The 935-nt window shown below is 41.2% G+C and overlaps 2 protein-coding genes across 3 annotated transcripts in view; one reads left to right on the top strand and one right to left on the bottom strand.

The window, feature by feature from the left end:
• LOC119590588 overlaps window positions 1–884 on the top strand; it is a gene marked incomplete at both ends in the record, with an annotated part of 17,691 nt that extends 16,807 nt beyond the window's left edge. Inside the window, 2 exon segments of the mRNA XM_037939263.1 lie at window positions 279–481; window positions 677–884. Of these exon segments, the coding sequence (XP_037795191.1) occupies window positions 279–481; window positions 677–884 (411 nt within the window).
• LOC119590589 (piggyBac transposable element-derived protein 4-like) overlaps window positions 1–891 on the bottom strand; it is a gene marked incomplete in the record, with an annotated part of 3,277 nt that extends 2,386 nt beyond the window's left edge. For both annotated transcript variants that reach the window (XM_037939265.1, XM_037939264.1), the window contains 1 exon segment: window positions 824–891.
• Between the last annotated feature and the right edge of the window lie 44 nt (window positions 892–935).

The raw sequence follows: 935 nt of genomic DNA, 5'->3' as shown, positions 1-935 counted from the left end.
TCCATTATGTCTCACAGGTGAGACACCCAGCAGACGGGCAGGAAGGACAGCGTCACACATGAGACACCCGGCAATGAGCCATTTTCCAGGTGTCACACCGGTGTCACACCTGGCATGAGTGGCTTAATTACAGAGCACTTTTAGATCCAAGCAAAAAATTAGCAAAACATCATTATTTCATATCTGCCCAAAGAAATTGATTGATTACTTTTAAAAAAACTCAGTGATTAATATCCTAACCTCAAATATAAATGTACTGATATATTCTTTGCTTCCAGTGTGAAGGAGGAGCAGTCTAAGTACCGCCGCAGAGTTCTTGCCAATGGATTAGGTCCGCCACCAGACCCTCCAAAATTTACAGAGGCGATGATGGCAGCGAAGGAGATCATGGGGCAGGAATTATCAATGAACGATATCCCATTTGTTTCTGTAACGATGCCCAATACCGAAAAAGATGATCATAGCCCTTTTGCTACTACAGGTATTGTAATGAAACTTGGTAATTTACTTTATAGTACTTACCATGTAATGCAAAGGTATTGTGTGATAATGATTGAAAAAGTATTCTATGTCAATCAATATTCCTTAATAGGTTATAATCCAAATGCTTTTGAAACCAAGTTATTATATGTAAGCTCATGCTATTTTTTCATAAGTAATCTTAATATAATTTCAGAAGAGAAGCCTGAATGCAGCTTCACCCCTGCTGTCACCACCACTGATGCTGTACCCTCAAATTCAACCTCCTCTACCGCTGCTCCTTCTATTCTTTTCCCATCACTTGAGTTTTCAGCACCACCTGTCCCACCCACATCTTCCTTACCTATGGGACCTGGCACTTCACGTCCAAACAAATCCTCTTCTGGACATCCTACTCAGTATCCAAGCAAGACGACCATCTGCACTGTCCAAATGCTCAAGAAAGCGATCCTTCA

The sequence above is a fragment of the Penaeus monodon genome, chromosome 27, assembly GCF_015228065.2.
Source record: "Penaeus monodon isolate SGIC_2016 chromosome 27, NSTDA_Pmon_1, whole genome shotgun sequence".
NCBI lineage: Eukaryota > Metazoa > Arthropoda > Malacostraca > Decapoda > Penaeidae > Penaeus > Penaeus monodon.
Note: the sequence above shows the minus strand (reverse complement) of the source record. Positions and strands in the feature narration are given on the sequence as shown.